The following is a 15,783-nucleotide window of genomic DNA, read 5'->3' on the forward strand; positions in this document are numbered from 1 at the left end:
TCTTAGTGTGACACTCTAAACCTTCCAAAATGCACAACAACTAAAGGGATTGAAGGATTTAACCAAATGGATACAATAATTCTTGGATTAAAAGTCAAAGGAAGCATACCATATTTTCATCAGTTTGGCAATTGATTCTATTAGTTACAATACCTGTTAAATTAAGTGGTGTAGAAAATCTGGCTTGCAAATTATCTGTTTAATCATCTGACTGCGTGACTATAAGTGACCATAACTGGCAGAACCAGCAGCCATAAAAACAAAAACCAAAGCTAGGCAGGAGTTACAACAATATTACATTCAAATTACAGCCAAACTGTTTGAATTAAGACTGACATTTAGATACAATACTTATCGACAATCTTTTTTTAAAATGTGATTCATGTGTTTTCACAGCGGTGAGTTTGTTTTACACAATTTCCCCTTAGCCTAAGTCAGCCTGCATTAAAACCAAGCTGTCAATTTATATTTGAAGTTTAAACTATCAATCAAACACGGGGAATAAATAAATACTTAAACTTGTTTCATACAGTGCTTCAATTTAGTAGAATCGCATCTTTTGTAAACCGGAGCCACACTTGTAGTTCTGGTCTGCTATGCTGTCAACAGCAAACTATATTGGTGCACTGACAAATGGAATACAATGTAGGTAATGTACAGTTGGTTCACTCTCAAGATTCAATACACTCAAACAAATAGCAACCCCTTACAAACTTTTACTCACAAAATGAAAACCATTTTAAATGTGGAACCATTTTTCAATATCCAAACCCACGAAAGGGATTCCTTATCCACTTTGGGCCACAGACAGATGACCCCAACACAGTGAAAATTAAAGTCAGTGTAATCCTACAGGATAATGTTGAACAAGCTGACTTATGTTTTCATAAAAAGTAAAATTGTAAACATTTCTTGGAAATACTCAGGTTTTGGCATCACACATGAAGAGAAACAGGTTGAGTATCCAATAAAACAACTGCGTTTACTTTGACATTCTCCCCTGTGATCTTAACGTGGCTGAGCATCGAGTTGATACGTTCTAGATGTTGCTGGGTGTTGCTATCTTGAAAGAGCTTAGCGTTCTGCTTTCCACTTCTTCCAGCTAGAAATGTGAATGTACTGCAATGTAATGCACATTGTGGAGGACAGAAACCTCAACACTGAAGTCTACTGGAAACCTACACATCTGCATCAAGACAGAGAGTTTGATAAAAAAGTTGAGGAAGACCTCTAACCTAAGCTGGAGCAAGTATTTACAAGCAGAGGGAGTCTACGACAGGTATGGCCAGGTACTTATGGTGGAGTCTTGAGAGGCCTTGCCATCATTAACACCTTGAGTTAGCCGTCTCCTCGCAATTTCCCAACTATTCAAACACTGAGCCATGTGAGTGTTGGGTAGTTAATGGGTCATGCGCGATGCGAGTTGGGGGTGAGGATAAATACCTGAGACTCCCCATCAGTCAGTTAGACCTTAGCAAGCCTCTCGCATTAGAGTTAAAACATCTTCAAAAACCAAAAAGAGAAGCTCTGTTGCTGATTAGCACAATAAACGATATAATACTGTAAACGTATTTGCTGACAAACAGATTGCTTGAGGATGTTTCGCTTCAAAAGTGATTCCATGAAGCACCTGACCTCCAACAGTGACGGAGTGATAGAGCTGCAACCAAGTGATATTGAGAGCCAAGTAGAGGTCAATGTTTATGATTACGGACAGAGTCAAAACAAACAGAAAAGAAAATGAGATGCATGAGCTTTCTCAAAAGGATAGTGTCACATAAAGCAACACCTCTATGACATTACTTCACAGTGTGTAGTGAAACTTACTAGTTTCACCTTTGCATTGCAACAATAAGTCAGGGTGGCGCTCTGAAATTCTAGAAATCCTTCTCTGCTTTCCTTCTCTTTATGTGCTTGTGAAGTTTCCCTTTGGTTGTGTCCTGTTAGATTCCATTGTGCCATTGACTTGTATTGTTTGGTAAAGAGGAGTTAGAATGGAAGATGTGGCTATTCTCTCTGCCACTGTACACTTGTCAACAGCGGCTGGTGCTTGACAGTTTAGAAAAGGTAAACCCAAGGTCAGAGTAGATCATATTTACACTTCATTCCCATGTTTAGCTGTATGATGGATGTGGTTCTATGTAACTTTAGGAAGACAACGTGTCAGGCTTTACATGTCAAAAAGTACCAGCTCTTTTTTCTGCCCATTTGTCTGTTCAGAAACTGGTAACATTCTCCTGAGGCGGCTACAGACTTTCACTAATATACCTTAACATGGCTGTCCTTAACGCTACTTTAAGTTCTTGTGTTTTGACTTAAAACTAATAAACAAGGTTGGAAAGCATCACAGCCAAGTGTTGTTGAATTTTGATTAAATTGCAGTTGGTTTATCTGCTTTAGTTTGGAGGTTCTACACTTTTGGCAGTATGAAACAGACTTGAAGCTTTCCAATATTTTTGGAGTATATTTGACAATCTCTCAGTAGAGTGCTGTAACCTGGACCGAGTGCAGAGCCAAGCCTCCACCTCCGGCTAAGATTAACAGGTCACCACAGACACAAGGTAATGACACCCAGCGACACTTTACATACCACTGGTGGTTTCAGCTAAAAGGGAGGTAGGGGGCTTGTGCTTGTGTGAGGAGGGGGAATAGGAATTTTCTTGAGCCGGTGAACCAAAAGACAGGTGAAAGTTGAAAAGGCCACTTTACACCCAATACAAACATTGTATTGTTAGAAGTGCTAGGAGTTAATATGTTGGATACCTGAGAAGTAAAAATTTAAGTGGAAAAAGAAGGAAATACATTAAAGCTAGCATAGTGAATTTGCTCTTTAAAACATGCACATAGAGTGGGTGACTGAATTTAGAATGAATATCTATTAACTAATCTCTTGTTGTGTCTTAGTCATAGTTTATCATCTTTATTTTCTCTTAAAAAAAATCAATTCTGAGCTCTGAACAGGTCAGCAGTGTTTGTCAGAAGATAAACAGAAAAGCAAAAAAATTCTCCACAACAGATATCTCTATGGGAGACAAAAAGAACATGTGGATAGAAACTATGGATACTCGTTGTGTATACATAGAACTATTAAGAACAGTGGATATGTGACTGCATTGCTAGAATACAGCTCCTCCCTGTGCGTGGTTTTGGTATGCGATTGACAAATAATCAGTTGGCAAGTGAGCATGGTGGCATATCGACCTCTGTGTCGTGTTCAATAACAAAACGTGTGACAAAAAAATGCAAAGAAATTAAGCTGTCCTTAATTTGGTCTGGGCAAGTACATGTATCCCCTTTCTGTTTGTCAGTGAAACTGTTTACCTGTCGTAGGTCAATGAAGGCCAGTTGGAGTGTGTCTCCCTGGAAGCCAGGTACTGGCTCTGAGCTGGCAAACACTGAGAAGAAACAACATTAGACAACAGTTAATTTAAACTTACAGTACACTCAACTAGTACCAACAAAAATGAGTGGCATCAGATCCTCAAAACAAATTCATAAGCACACCTCTCTAAAAAAACAGACTTTTTTTTACCTTCATCATGATTAGCTATATTTAAAAAAAATCAAGTCTCTGCAACTCTACAGGAGGGATAGAACACCATTCTTCCAAAGATATTCCCTCATTTGGTGTTTTGATGATGGTGGTGCAGACTGCTGTTTAACTGCTATCGGCCCAAAATTTTCCATAAGTGTTCTATTGGGATGAGATCCACTGATCCGAATGCCATAGCGGATTCACACCCTTTTCCTACTCTTCAAACCATTCAGTGGCCACTCACTCCACAGGTGTTTTGTCGGTTCAAAAGCATCCAGTGATCAGTCTTATGCTTTCATTTTTTCACCTTTGTTTTATGTAATCAGCATGCAACATGGGGAGTAACACTAATTTTAAGGTTTGGTACAGTACCACATCGCACTTGTTTTGATTGTATTTTAATATTATTCAAGCTCCAGATTTAACCTTTGCCCCTACAATGGAGTAGCAGGGAGTATTTGATGCTAGCACTTTGCTGCTCAGACATAAACATTCAAATTCTTTGTACGAAATTACACCACCAGACGGACATAACAATAGAACTGAGAAGTAATTACAACTAGACCATGTTACAACACAACAATAGCCACATTATTCTTATAATGTCAATATGCCAGATTGTTGTGAATACTGCTACACTTCCTATTTACCTATTGAAAGCATTTGACACATTTCACTGTTACATGACTAAAACAAATTAATCTTTCATGTAAATGTTTATCATGAAAAAGTTTTAAGCAGTCTCTCAAATGGTTCCAAATCATGCATCCTTTAAGTTAGTTTACGTAAGAGTCCATTTAAAACCCTTTTCAATTCATAATTTATGTAAAAAAAAAAAAATGTCATTATTATGTATACTGTATGTAGACGTCATTGTCTAATAAGCTATAGATTCATGGAGAAACTAGCCCCTAATGTCATGTCAACATTATATTCTTCATACTCACATTCGCACTGAATGACATCTAAGTTGAACTGCTGAATGGCTCCCATACTGATCTGTTTGAGTTCCGTGTCCAGCAGCATCTGCATCAGTGATGTGGACAGATGCTTACATGCCGACATGCAAGCAGTCTGGGCCACCTTTCCCTGCACAGAGTGAGACACGTGGCAAGAGAGAGGTAAAGAGAAGACACAAGAGAAGAGGAAAAGATGGAAAGATTACAAAACAAAGGTGACAAAGAAGGAAAACAGGTGGGATGAGGTGATGATAAAGGATGAACATGAATAAAAAGATAAAAGGATTGCACATAGAGAGGGTATAAGAAAGTGTGTAGGAAGGACAGATGAGCAAAATGAGGAGGTGAAGAAAAGGGTGTAAAACAGATTGGAAGTCAGCAAGAGGGTTAAAGGGCAAATGATCAAAGAACATAGGGGTTGAAAGATACAGAGGTGAAATAGATAGGAGGGATAAAGAAGAAGAGAGACAAAAGATAATTTAATGTGAGCCTCATTTCAAATTCTCAATAAACAGCAGGTGTAACACACACACACATTCCAGAAGAACGATTATAAATCTATGAAAGAACCAAAATGCAATACTCATTTCTTTGTGACAAAGACACTTGTGACAAAGACACATGGGTTAAATGACTCCATCTGAGAAACGTGAGAGTTACAGGAGACATTGGAAACTCAAGACTGCCATGACAGACATGGTCTTTACAGGTGTATGTAAACACTGGTTCATGACTGTATCTCTAGATGTGGAGCTACACGTCACTGATCTAACCAATCTCCTGAGTGTTTATTGTTCTCTTATGTATTGTTTGTCTGATCTCCACTCGCTATACTATTATACCCACCCATCTCTAATTCCCACCCTCACTCCAACTGATCAAGTCAGATGGTTGCCCTCCCTGAGCCTGGTTCTGTCAGAAATGTTCTTCCTTCCCACTGCAACCAAGTGCTTGTTCCAAGGGAAACCAAAGGGAAACTTTCGTGAATTTTTAATTTCTGTATTTAAAGTTTGCAAGGTCTTCACTTTAGTATGTGAAGTACTTTGAGATGACACATGCTGTCACAATTGGTACCAAATAAGTAAAACTGTTATAAAAATTATTAGATTTCATGTTTAAATGTTCTTATTCATTGTAATACTATATAACTGTGTGGTGTGCAACTCACATGAAGCTGTGCTCAGTAATTTTCCATGAAGTGCTACAAAGAGGAACCAAGGCCTAACCGGCAGCAAACTAGAGATGACACATACCAAGATGTGTAACTCGTGCTCATGTGCCTGTATAAAAGCTATGCTCTTTCTCACCTTTGTCAGTCACTTGCTCAAACTGTGTTCTGTGTATGTTGATTCCTTGCGCAAGAAAAACTTTGCTTTAACTTGAGAGACAACTCTGAGTGTTAATGTGAAGAAGTCACTGAAGAATTTTCCTGACAAAAACTGAATTCAACTGACAACGAATTTTTGATACAAAAGAGATACTGTGCAGAAAAATAGAAATCAAATCATGTGCATAGTAGAATTTTTTTTATGACTGCTACTATGACATTCTGTACTTTGTGGTATTAATCACTCATTGGTGATGCAATTCATACTTTTATTGTTAACTGAGCTCTGTTTAATGCTCTCACTTCACCCTAGGAATAGTTTCCCTTACAGGGCATAGGTCTGTGAAAACCCTTTACAAGATGAAAAGGTTCACAACTCCTGATCTAGCCTACTATAGAGATGTTATGTGATGGAATTCCACATACATACAAAATTTAAAGTTTTGATCATTAAAGCTTTCAATTGGAAAAATGTTTTATGTCATGCATTCTCACTTCATTATGAATATCTGCCAAAACATGCTCTGATTACCATGAAGCTAAAAACAAAGGACAAGCATAAAATCTGTTTCTAAAAGCCATTAGATCTTTTATATTTCTAAGAAATTTTAAGTGTCTATTCTTTACAAAACAACATGCATAAAACAAAAATGGAAGGCCACAGCCCAACACATGCAAGGTAGCACAAAATAAGCTCAACAAGTAACGACACACATGTAACACTCCACATACCTCCACAGCATCATGTTTACAACTCCAAAAGCAAGTAAGTATTGTATACATTTCCATGACTTGAAGTGTTGTGATTTTTGTTAACAGGCATGTTTTAACTATCCACCTTGAAACAAGTGAAAGTCAAACCTTGATTTAAGTGTCTGAAATGCTAACCGTGACTTTACATGTAGAATTATAGCTGTGTTTGTGGAAAACTGGAACAGAACAGCAGATCGACACAATCCATTCACACAGATTCTCATGCAAGAGCTCTCAGACCCAGGGATGATGTGGTAACCCTGTTGTCTAGCATAATATACACACAGTGGAAGTAGTCTCATTGAAGTGCACAATTACATACAGTACCATCTGTATTGAAACAATACCGAACAGTTAACCAACGATTCCTGTAATCAAAAGCATATAAGTAAAAAAACTGAAATTGCTGATGACACCTTGCAAATTGTTAATTGTTATGATCCAGGGAAAGTCACAGAGGCTTGATGTAAGAAGGTCAACGTATTTCACTTCTCAAAAGAAAAAAGGCTTTCTTTTCCTTTAGCTTCACAACACCCCTGTCAACATCCATCTTCTTGCTAATAATTGACTGGCAGTAATGATACACAGTGTGGTAACACTTATCTCTGGTGTCACATCTTAGCTACTGAATTCAAATTTGTTAGTTTACACAGGCAATTTGCTGACACTGCATAAAATTATTTCCAACTATCCCTTGTTGATGTGAACACAGACAGCTGCAACCACCATGGATGCACTGCTGTTGTTTTACTCATTTCTGGTATGCTTTAAGTCTGATCGGAGGACTATTCCATCCATGCTCATCAGAGTGGCATCTACTTATTTCACATATGAACAGTACTGCAAGAGCATGCACACTACTGCCCACACAGATGTGCATGTCAGACTGCACACAAATGTCCATGGAGGAGGATTTGCAGACTCTCAGAGACTTGGACGAACTTTACGTCACACATACCTTAGTGGGTCCTCATGTACTCGTGAACACTGACTGAAGAAAAATGTTTTGAACTCTAAGCATGTCCATGAGGAGAAATCCCTGCTCATACTTCAAGTACATACACACAAAGTCAACTAAATTTGAAAATAAACTGAAGTCTAGTAATTTAAAAATAATTTTGGTCTTCCATCAACCTTGCGTTGCCATTTAAATTTACAACCAGGGCTTGGAATGGGCCTTTGAGGATAAAATGTATGATAGTAAGCATGATAAATTTGCATACAAGGAAGGGAATGAGTCTGTTACCTTAGTAAGCAGAAATCATTGCATTTTTCTATTTTTTATGACCATTTAATAAACAAAAATGATCATTATGCTGGAACAACTGGAACCCAAATTAACAAAACTGGTGAAACATATATAAATATTTTCATTTTCAATTCTTATCATTTGGCATTTGTGATTTTCATTGTTGGTTAAAGTCTCTTTAGGAGGCACCAAAACTTCCATTATGCAGGAAAACATTGCAAAGAATTCCAATGTGCATACCTAAGTGGATGTGTTTATTAAATTGTCTTTCAAAAACTTGGAAAAACTGTCAAAACCATTCCCTAATTCTGTCAATACAAGGAGAGTTTTAGATGATCCAAAGAGCATTTTATTTGAAGCATGACAGGGCACTAACTGTTTCTGTGATCACTTGTTTTAAATCTCAGTGCAGTTAACCACACAACTGTTGCCACTAAAATGTACTTATTTTTTATTTTGTCAGGTAAAAATCTGAAACTGTCTGTGAATGTGTTCGGTAATGGGTTAACAGGTGTCAACAGAACCACAGGCCTAGAGGAATGGAGCTACTGCAGTCAAACATTCAGCATGCTTTTCATCTCCCTTCTGCCCGAAGAAAGGCAGTATCGTGTCATAAAATCCAGACTGGAATACTCACCGACATTGATGCATGGTCATTGTTGTTATTCTGAGCAGAGAACCCCAAACCAACCAAAAATGGAAGAAGGGGAGGGGCAGAGGGAAAGGACAGGAAAAGAAACGTGGCAACAATAAATGGACAGGAGGAGGTAAATTCAGCTAGAGATATCTTGCATGCTTCACAAGTCAAAAATAATCAAGGAGTAAAGCAAATCAGTTTGAGCCATGTTTAGTACAGGGTTACAGGGTGTGGAAGGGGAGACAGGAGGCATTCTGGAAAAATGAAAAACAAAACAAGCTGCAACTCATTCAAGACATGATAAGAGATGTTGGAAAGGAGACCAGGCAAGCGGCCCACTGAAACTGGACAATGAGACTTAACAGGCTGTAGCTGTCAGTTATCTGGGCCAAAACACACTTTAACTGGTGAAGTCCATCACACTTTACTACAACTAAATATGTCTTGTTTAGTTGAAAATAATGTCAGTGTGCGCAAAAGCAGTTTACAAGTCGGTAACAGCACAACCACCATGCATGTGCAGAGATCAATGCAACACGCACTCAGCCTAGGGGCTTCGGTAGAAAGCAACTGGACTTTTCTTTTAGATTCTTGAAAATGTTTCACCTCATCCAAGAGGGTTCTTCACTTCTTATGACCTGAGAAGATGGATGAAATCCAGTTGCTTTCTACTGAAGCTATTAGGATCACCATGACCTGGATGACTGAGAATCAACACAGACAACACACACTCAGTTCAACATCAAATTCACAATGTAAACCAATCAATCTTTAAGCAATACGCGCATTTTAATAGGGATATGATGAGCATATAGAAACACAGCAGAAAACAGGGGGTTTAGAGAAAATTGTAGAAAAACAATTATCACATCCCTATTATCAACAAAAACACACCCAACACACAAGTCACAATTTCCCACAGTTACCAGAGGGAGGCGGCAGGTTCAGTACGAGGTGAGTGGGTGGATCAAACTCACCGGCAGGTGTGTGAAGACCTGGAAAGTGGACCGCAGGAAGTTGATCAAGTCCATGAGGTATCCTGAGGCACGGCCGTCTGACTCAGCCATGCCCCATTCATAGTCTGCTAGCTGGATGAATTCATCAATCTTCTGGTTCAGTTTGGTATAAATCTCTCCCTCTGCTGCATGACGAGCATCCTGGAAACACAATTTCAAGTATAGTTTTAGCTACAGCTTGACCGGTCGTATCTATCTATCTCTCTATCTATCATATATATATATGTATAGGATAGATAGATACACATACATATATATATATATATATATATATATATATATATATATACACACACACACACATATACATACACACACATATATATACACACATACATGTATATACATATACATATATATCTACACATACATGCTTTCTAAAATGTTATAATGACCTGAAACATACAGTGATGAGTAAAATCAAAACATCTCATGCGTCAAAGTTTGTTTCCAGAGATTTCAATACTACTGTAACACAAAAATGCAAAAGCACAGTTTACATATCCAGAGATACTGAGGTGCCTTTGGTCCATTTACAGTTGTTTTATATGATAAATAGTAGCAACAACAAGAGAAACACACATTAATTTCACATTTTACCTTGAATGTGGACAAGCCATAGAGTCTTGTGGTGTGAACTGTTTCAGGGGAGACATTGGTGATGTTTGTAATGAACTCCTCCAGATACCTGCAGGCCTGCTCCAAGTGTGTGGTGTTAATGATGATCTGAACCAGCTACAGAAAGAAAGTTACACTTTTAGACTAAATGACTAAATCCCTTTGTCACGGTTGTGAAATTGCTTTGTGCGTGACTTGTTCCCACCTCAGTCAGTCCTATGTGTGGTTTTTTGATGAGGTTTTGCAGACAGCTGCTAAGAGTTCTTGTCAGCAGCAAGTTAGTCGATTTCCGCAACATGTCGTCGATCTCTGTTGAACTAGATACAAAAACATAGTTTAGGTTCCGTGGGTCCATATATTTCACAGTAGCACAACAAGAAGACCAAAAGTCTGAAAAGATTACAACTGTAGAAATGTTCTGAGGTCTATGTCGACTTACTTCAAGTGAACAGAGTAACTCTTCAGTAACCTACCTGCGGTGTAGTGACTCTGAGAACTTCAGGCTGGCGTAAATAAACTCTTTGACCTGTGTGTAAATCTGAGGGACAGACTGGGACATCGGCAGCTTCTTAGGAAAGTCCTGCTGCTTACACACATACAAACACACAGAAAACAACAGTATTTAATAACAATCTTGTCATCTAATATGGGTTATCTATCAAGGATCTTTCTTTTTCTATGCACTATAGCAAGTGGACGTAGAAACTTGTGAGACTATGGTTCTTGAACTTGTTACCTTCTCTATTTCAGCATCGTGGAAGGGAAAACGGCTAACAACCAGTTTATACTCCTCCTCTGTGTCCACAGGGATGGGACTGTAATTGTCCAACTCAAAGATCTCCCTGTGGAAAATAGCACGCTTCAATATTTGCACAGACTTAAAGAATGAGTTTGGAGAATTTCACCCTTTTTCACATACATGCTTTAAAAGTAGAACACACCCCTCTACAAATGACAAAAAAACTCTGTGAAGCAACATGGCATTGAGAGTTTTTAACGTTAATTTCTGTCACCATTACCTGTCTTCTCTAAATATACCATTATAAGTAGACACACCCAAGTGAAGCCCACCTGAAAACCAGCGCCCATTTCTTCAGCAGTGTTTCATTGTACTGGTCTCGAACCTCAAACAGCAAGTCAAAAAGCCGGTTCACTGGGAACCCATATCCCTGTACACACACACACACACACACACACACACACACACACAAACATGAACAGCATATATAGAAAACCAAAAGTGATAGTTTTCCTACATACTTCAGAGTCACAAGCTGTTAAGTTAAATTAAGTATAACTCTGAACCAACCTGCAGCGTGTCAGCGAAGATAACTATAAGATTCTTCAGCTCCAGGACCAGGTCTGGGTCATCACAGTATGACTGGAGATAAAAATGGCAAATAATCAGCAAAGAACACTCACAAGTTGGACAAAGACAATAGAGATCTATGGTAGCCCAATCTATATGGTGTAATTGTGCTGTAACTATGCAAATTACAGATCTAATGTTTGGTATGTAAATAACTTTCTTCCCAATTATAGCTACCATACTAATAAGATCTGATTAGATATGTTTTATACCAACATAACAGATCATCCTTGTAATATGTAAACATGAAATGTCCCAATAGAAAGCTCAGTAAACAGGGACAAAGGGGGAGGGCCTTAGCCGAGGGTCAATCAACACCAACAAAGTCCCTCCATTTTTCTGGAGTACAGAGTGATTTATGACCCTGAAAGCAGCACAGTTGCTCCTTAACACTGACACAAGGATCCTGCCAAACACAGGAGTGTGTAAATCAACCAAGTAAATGAACACGGCCTGAGATTTGACACAAAGCAGCGTCTGCCTTCCTCTCTGTTTACTCAGACAGACACATACACGTATTAACAGTCAGCTGGAAACTGGACTTAATAGCGGCAAATCACAGTTGTGGCAGAGATGTATATCTCATCATTTTATAAGTCTACATCTACCATAGTCAGGTCAGTGCTACATGTGATATGATTATTAAGTCATGCAGTGAGTGCTACTTTATGTATATGTTTTTAAATAAATGATTATGGACAGAATTGGTAACAGCCATGTTGAGAGTAAATACATATGTTATTACATTGGGAGAACTAGCACATGAGGACCTGCTACATTTATTATTTAATATGACATTCTGGACTGTTTTATACTGAATTGGAAGCAGACTGGCGGATGGACAGGTTTGGGAAAAACACTTTGTCCCTGTGGGCTGACCATGTAGTAGTTGTAAATGTGGGACCCATGCAACGTGGAGTTGCCTGTGTTGTGTCCCAGCAGAGGGGCTGCAGGCCGAGGGGGAGACCAGGGCCTTTGTTAGTCTTCTCACCCCACCCTGTGTGGCCCATTCTCTGACCTGTTAACATAATCCTCTGGGTCATTTACAATTGACTGGAGACCAGCGGTCAGGAATATGCCTTCTTAATCTGCTGTTATTGTTGCAATCTGTCTCTCATTAAGGCCCCAATGACCTCCTCTTTGGCTGCATGTGTATGTGTGTTTTGACCTCTTCTCTTGAGACTGACATCATTAGGGTGTTTGTGGGTGCACTGACCTCCACAGTGTTATGTGTGTGTATCAGCCAGTGAATGAAGGTTCTTTTAGAATAAATAGATCCACAGCAGGCCTTGTTATCTCTATTAACTCTCAACAGTCTCCATCTTATTCAGAGTCAACTCCCTGCTGACAGTGTGTGTGTGTGTGTTCATGCATGTCTCTGTGTGTGTGTGTGTGTGTGTGTGTGTGTGTGTGTGTGTGTGTGTGTGTGTGTGTGTGTGTGTGTGTGTGAGCCTACAGAGTGTGTGCGAAGCACAGCAATGATCTTGGACAAAGCCATGTTCCACAGTTCATCAGTAAAAGCTCTGGTCACCAGCCCCCGCGTGGCATGGAGGATGTGGTCTTCCACAACAAAGAACCTAATGAACATAGAAAACACACAGCTCAATAATCTTAAGTTTGCAATGAAACAAATGCAACTGTCTGACACACATGACATCACATGAGAGGATCATCTTACCCTACAATCTGATTGAAGTATTTCCTGTAGCCTTCCACTGTCTCGTGCTGAACACACACAAACATATACACATAAGTTATACATTATACATCAGTCACTAATTGGAGGGCAGACATCAATACAGCAAAGTGCTCATTGGCCCGCCTCAATATCATTCTACACTCATCAAGCACTTTTTAGGAACGTCACACTATTACTGGGTTGGTGCTCTTTTTGCACTCAAAACAACCTCAGCTCTTGGTGTAGGAATCCAAAAGATGCTGAAAAAATACCTTAAAAATTCCGTTTCACATTGACATGTTTTTGTGCAGTACAGTAGTAAAGAGGTGTGCTCTAAATTACTGTAGTCTGTCAGCTCCAACCAGGCTGATCATTCTCCTCTGACCTCTCTATGCCAAATGATTGGCTGATCATGGGGGGCAGTGGATCCTCAGTGGTTAAGGCTTTGGGCTACTGATCAGAAGGTCAGGGGTTCAAGCAGCACTGCCAAGCTGTTGGGCCCCTGAGGAAGGCCCTCAATCCTCTGTTCCAGGGTCGCTTTAGTGTGGCTGACCCTGTGCTCTGACCCCAGCTTCCTAACAAGCTGGGGTATGTGAAAAGAAAATTTCCCCCTGCGGGATCAAAAGGGTATATAAAATGAAAATGTTTTATAATTGTTTGAAAAAGCAGGTAAATGGGTGTAAGGAAGTGCTTGGTGAGTGAGTGCATACTGTATATTATCATTGAGTGGTTACTTAAAGCCACTATGTGGATACATTTTTATATCATTACAAAATCTTGGTCATTTTTCAAATGCTGATACCATCATGATCATGACAGCAATTTTTCATGTTTTTCACATTGTGGCTCTAAGTCAAAATGGGAATTCTGACTCACAGTGTATTTTTTCTTCAGTGAATTGATAACACTGTACAAGCAAAGAACTGGCAAGTATTTTCAATGTCACATAATTAGCAATCAAACTGGTATGTCTCCAGAACAAAGATGACAAAAATGCTTTTTCCAAATCATTTTGCCCAGTAGATGAAACCTGCAGTCCTGATGGTTAAGGCTAAGTTAAATCTGGCTCTTTGAATTTCATTACTTGTAAATTTGGCGATGTGTGTTGCTCACCATGTTGGCCTGTGGCTGCAGTACAAGTCGGGCCTGTTTTTTCCTTTGTTTCCTGTAGTAGTTCTCGAATGTTTCTCGGTCACCCTGCAGACACAGAAAGATAAAGAATTCAACTTATGTAGGAAGGATTCTTTAGGGGTGTTACAAACCAGAATGTTTGCGTTTCAAATAAAATGAAAGAGAAACAGTCCACTAATCTACACTTCAAAGTGCAGTAATGTAGCTTTTAAAGAACACTCTCATGGGAAAATATACCCTTTTCTTTTTCTACAAGTTTTTGTGTGAAAAAAATGGCTTGCAGTGCCCTCCACTGGACTAGCTGAGAGCAGAATATCAATTACTCTGAGAGCTATGTCGCTACAATATTAACATAGCTAAAGGCAACTGGTCAAAATCAAATAAACAGAGAAATGTCACTATAAATAGGTCTTGTACCAGTCACTGTTGCTGTTCTGCTCGATTTTACTTCAACCTTAATGATGAAGTCATTTGTCCACCAGGTGACATTCTAGAAATATAATGCCACTACGCCATTCCCATTGCTTCTATTGAGTATCATTTACAGTCATGAAATGTGCTGTGAAACTTTCAATGATACTGTTTGTAAATGAGTTTGTGAGCGACACCTACCAGTACAGTATAAATGTGCAGACACCTGTAGACAGGTGAGAAGTCCACCAGGTCCTGAGCTGTAAGAATCTGTCAGACATACAAATGAAAACGTGATTACTGTCAAATACATTTCGATTACATTTGTTTGTTAGTGCTGTTCCTTCTGATATTAACTACTGAAGACAAGTATATAACTGTGAAAATTACCAACTCCATTTATAGCAAATATTTATAGAGCTTACACAATTATACAACCTATACAAAGACTGGGTAAAATAAAACAGAAAACAGAAAAAACAAAGATAAATGCAATACACATTTCCTCACCTCTTCGTCAGCTTCTTCCTCGTCTCCTGTGTCATCATCCATTAACTGGCCATTGGGAGTGTGAGTTCGTCCATTGAGAGAGTACACAGGTTTGGTGTAGTGGCCCATACTGGCCTGCTTTGCTACTGCGCTGTTAAAGGTCCTGTGCTGCTGCGCCTGGAGACACACACACACACACGGACACACGGACACACACACACACACATACATGCGTGTTAAGATAGAGAACATTTTCACAGCTACTTGTGGAATTATTAAAAAGTCAGTCTTATACCTGTCTCATGGCAGTTTCTCCAACTTTGTCTGAGTGTTTTCGAATGCTCTCCAGGAAGTCTTTGAGGTCTGACATGGAGATCTCTTTGATCTCCTCTCTCAGTCTAGGCAGGTTTTCAGCCATGATCTGACAGAACCTGTACTGACTGACCCTGCAGGAGACACAACAGAATCAGTCTAATCCTGTAGACTTTTAAAAGCAATGTCCAATCCAGGATTACCTGCTTTTATATGGAAAATGAATAAAATAGATATAGCTGGATTCATATTGGATTTGGTTAGCAAATTAACTAAATCCAATAGTGACATCATTGATT

The 15,783-nt window shown here is 39.1% G+C and overlaps 1 protein-coding gene and 1 long non-coding RNA gene across 5 annotated transcripts in view; one reads left to right on the top strand and one right to left on the bottom strand.

Annotated features, from left to right (window-relative positions):
- The window catches only part of LOC129347394 (uncharacterized), a 218,509-nt gene that overhangs the window by 85,725 nt on the left and 117,001 nt on the right, over nt 1–15,783 (top strand). The gene's annotated exons all lie outside the window — the stretch shown is intronic.
- Nucleotides 1–15,783, bottom strand: part of exoc6 (exocyst complex component 6) — a 50,419-nt gene that overhangs the window by 11,264 nt on the left and 23,372 nt on the right. For 2 of the 4 annotated variants that reach the window (XM_023265191.3, XM_055004584.1), the window contains exons 7-22: nt 15,468–15,618; nt 15,194–15,349; nt 14,885–14,953; nt 14,255–14,338; nt 13,142–13,188; nt 12,920–13,040; nt 11,404–11,475; nt 11,166–11,263; nt 10,831–10,936; nt 10,568–10,677; nt 10,300–10,411; nt 10,077–10,211; nt 9,438–9,617; nt 8,461–8,490; nt 4,483–4,624; nt 3,322–3,395 (exon numbers count right to left, since the gene is read on the bottom strand). In XM_023265191.3, the coding sequence (XP_023120959.1) occupies nt 3,322–3,395; nt 4,483–4,624; nt 8,461–8,490; nt 9,438–9,617; nt 10,077–10,211; nt 10,300–10,411; nt 10,568–10,677; nt 10,831–10,936; nt 11,166–11,263; nt 11,404–11,475; nt 12,920–13,040; nt 13,142–13,188; nt 14,255–14,338; nt 14,885–14,953; nt 15,194–15,349; nt 15,468–15,618 (1,687 nt within the window). The remainder of the gene's footprint in view (nt 1–3,321; nt 3,396–4,482; nt 4,625–8,460; nt 8,491–9,437; nt 9,618–10,076; nt 10,212–10,299; nt 10,412–10,567; nt 10,678–10,830; nt 10,937–11,165; nt 11,264–11,403; nt 11,476–12,919; nt 13,041–13,141; nt 13,189–14,254; nt 14,339–14,884; nt 14,954–15,193; nt 15,350–15,467; nt 15,619–15,783) is intronic. The other 2 variants (XM_023265193.3, XM_023265194.3) reach the window with 1 other exon arrangement.

The sequence above is a fragment of the Amphiprion ocellaris genome, chromosome 18 (genome assembly GCF_022539595.1).
Source record: "Amphiprion ocellaris isolate individual 3 ecotype Okinawa chromosome 18, ASM2253959v1, whole genome shotgun sequence".
Taxonomy (NCBI): domain Eukaryota; kingdom Metazoa; phylum Chordata; class Actinopteri; family Pomacentridae; genus Amphiprion; species Amphiprion ocellaris.